This window comes from Aphanomyces astaci, assembly GCF_000520075.1.
Source record: "Aphanomyces astaci strain APO3 unplaced genomic scaffold supercont1.6, whole genome shotgun sequence".
In the NCBI taxonomy this organism is placed as follows: domain Eukaryota; phylum Oomycota; class Saprolegniomycetes; order Saprolegniales; family Verrucalvaceae; genus Aphanomyces; species Aphanomyces astaci.
In genome coordinates this window covers 1-2,607 of record NW_009798269.1, presented here as the reverse complement: position 1 = coordinate 2,607, position 2,607 = coordinate 1, and the positions used below count along the sequence as shown (strand labels likewise).

Below are 2,607 nucleotides of genomic sequence, written 5' to 3'. Positions count from 1 at the left end.
GCAGAAAAACAACCCTTACTTTATTTCAGCTGCTAACTACAGTATTCGAGTTGCAGCACCAGGCCAACTTACGCCGTACAACCACCAGTTCATCACGATGCATACCATATTAGGATGTGAAATGGGAGTACTATACATCGTGTAGTCGTAGTGCGCCCTTGCCTTCCACGTACAGTGCTAAGAGAGCAGATCAAGAGTTGAAGGTATGGCATAGCTTTGAATCATTGGACAGAGCGACGACTACATGTACTGTAGCCTAACTATATCCTAACGTTATATACATTACTCGGAGTAGATAATGTTAGTACTGTAGTGATCACGGATGGGAGGTCATGTATGTGGCCATAGCTCCTTCAGTTTCATCGTCAAGCTCCTTGACATGTTGACGTAAAGCAAGTTGTTTGCCAGAATGAAAACCGCAAACAACTTGTTTTACGAAAGTGCCAGTAAAACCACCTTCAACCAACCAATCATCGCATTAGATGAAGTAACTTTAAACAACGCACCCAACCGTTATTCAAGTTACTTTAGACATTATTTAAGCCTGAGAAAATTTTAAACAATGAATTTAACCCTGGAATTGCCAAAAAAGGTACAAAGCACAATAATAGTACTTGTTAGAAATCGTTCCACTTGCCCGAACCAGGCATACATGGAGTGCTGTAGTTTCTTGTCGATGCAAAGCAAGTGTGTCCCGCGAGGTTGACCTTGTCCGCTTGATATTACTCCACCTCATATGCGACACTTTGAGGCTTTGTACACACTGCATGTGGCTGTCAAGAATTTGAGTCGTCTGCTGTACAGTCGCCATGATGCGTCGAACAAGGTGGACGCGGTCCACTTGCAAGTGTGTCTGCACAGCTCCGTGCTCTAGATCCGACTGCATGGGCTCAAATGCCTCACACACTTTATTCCTTTGATCCGCCAAGCTCAGGTTCCTCCCATTTCCCTTGTTGCGGTATTAACTGTAAGTAGAGTTGTCAATCCCACTATGATCTATTGTTGTATGGTAAGTCATCTAAAGACTACAAAAAATGCCTTGTCGTTCGACAGCTATTCCAACTTTGTATTGATATTTACTGAAAGAACCGAGGCGTTTAATAGTAAAACGTCTCCACCTGGCCGAATTGAGTACTATGGTGTAAGATCTGTATGTAGTCTTTAGATGACTTGCACCATAGTACTCAATTCGATCATGATAGAGTAGTACGCACCCATTCCCACATCATACCAACGCGGAAGTTCACCTCGTCTTGATGTCTTGTACGTGTACCCGTTTGGCATCAAGTTTGTGGTGCAATCGTCCATGTCGAACAATCCTTACGGGCCTCGATGGTGACTTGACTCACGTGAGTTTCAGCGAATCCACTTCGATAGCAGACCTTACGGCGTGGTGCACCCACACCGGCTCCTGCGACTCGCACGAGCACGTGATTTGTCGGTCGTGGGAACTGCTGCGCTTCCTTTGCGACGCCAACGCGTTCACTGGATCTGCACGTAGTACAGGAAACGTGTTTGTGTTGAGAAGTTGCACGGAGGCGCAGTTGCGACAAAGAATTCTTTAGTACATCAAGACTAGCACTCATCAAGGATGTCCCAGAGAGGACAGGACCGACCGCGTCAGGGCCGCAGCGACGACGCCCATAGAGGCACGAGCAACGGACCGCGCGAACGACCGCTGGAGCGAATCGACGGGGGTGCACACCCAGTCCCCAGCTGCCCTAAGTTGAAGGGCATCCGCCAGGAACAAGTGCGCCAGTGGCTGCTCGACCGAGAGACATACGAAGAAGACCTGCGGGCCGTATGCATGCGTCGAAACCTCGAAGTGCGGAACTACCGCGAAGGATGGAAGGAGTGCTTCGAAGACAAGAGACTGTTGAAGCAGTTCATGATCATGCGCAAGCTACGAGGCGATCCGAAGGAACTCGACGAAACCGTGCTCGAAACAGAGCTACGAAAGATCGTCGACGAACCCAAGAACGGCGTTGAAGCGGACATCCCGCTGCTGTTCCACGGAATCCACATGGACATGAAGGACGACGACGTTCTCAGCCGCGTGTGTAAATTCTTGGCGGACTGAGACGAACGAATCGAAGCACGCGTGATGAAAGGACATCTGAAGAAGCCCGAGATGCGGAAAAAGACCTTCAAACAGGCTGCCACACATGGTGGATACGTGAACCCTTTCAAAAACCGATGGGAATCACAGAATTTCCGGGTGTGGGAAGAGCAAAAGAGAGAAGCGAGAAAACGCAAAGCCAAAGAGCTTGTGGAGACGGAGGACTTCATCCCACTAACGAACGACAGCGAGGACGAAGTCGACGAACCGGACGTGATTCGGCAAAAGGGACGAACGATCCTAAAAGCCAATTCAGCTGGGCCTAGCAGAACAGTGCGGCGTGTCTACGGCTGGGAGTCAAAAGTCAAACAACGTGAGCCAAGAGAAGTCATGCCGACGGGGTGTCTGAAGTGCGGCGATGCAGCCCATCTATACGACAAATGCCCCGGAGCATCGGCCGAGGACAGAGCCAAAGTCAAGTACGAATGGGCGCTGGTTGCAAAGCGCATGCAGAACGGAAAGACGTTAAAGCCCAAAGCTAAGAAGCT

General features: G+C 49.3%; 1 protein-coding gene across 1 annotated transcript; it reads left to right on the top strand.

The window, feature by feature from the left end:
• Positions 1–2,104: 2,104 nt before the first annotated feature.
• Positions 2,105–2,583, top strand: H257_03324 (hypothetical protein; the record flags this gene model as incomplete). Its single annotated transcript, XM_009827335.1, has 1 exon — positions 2,105–2,583. A coding segment is annotated over one exon (477 nt), but the record flags the coding sequence as incomplete, so codon positions are not given.
• Between the last annotated feature and the right edge of the window lie 24 nt (positions 2,584–2,607).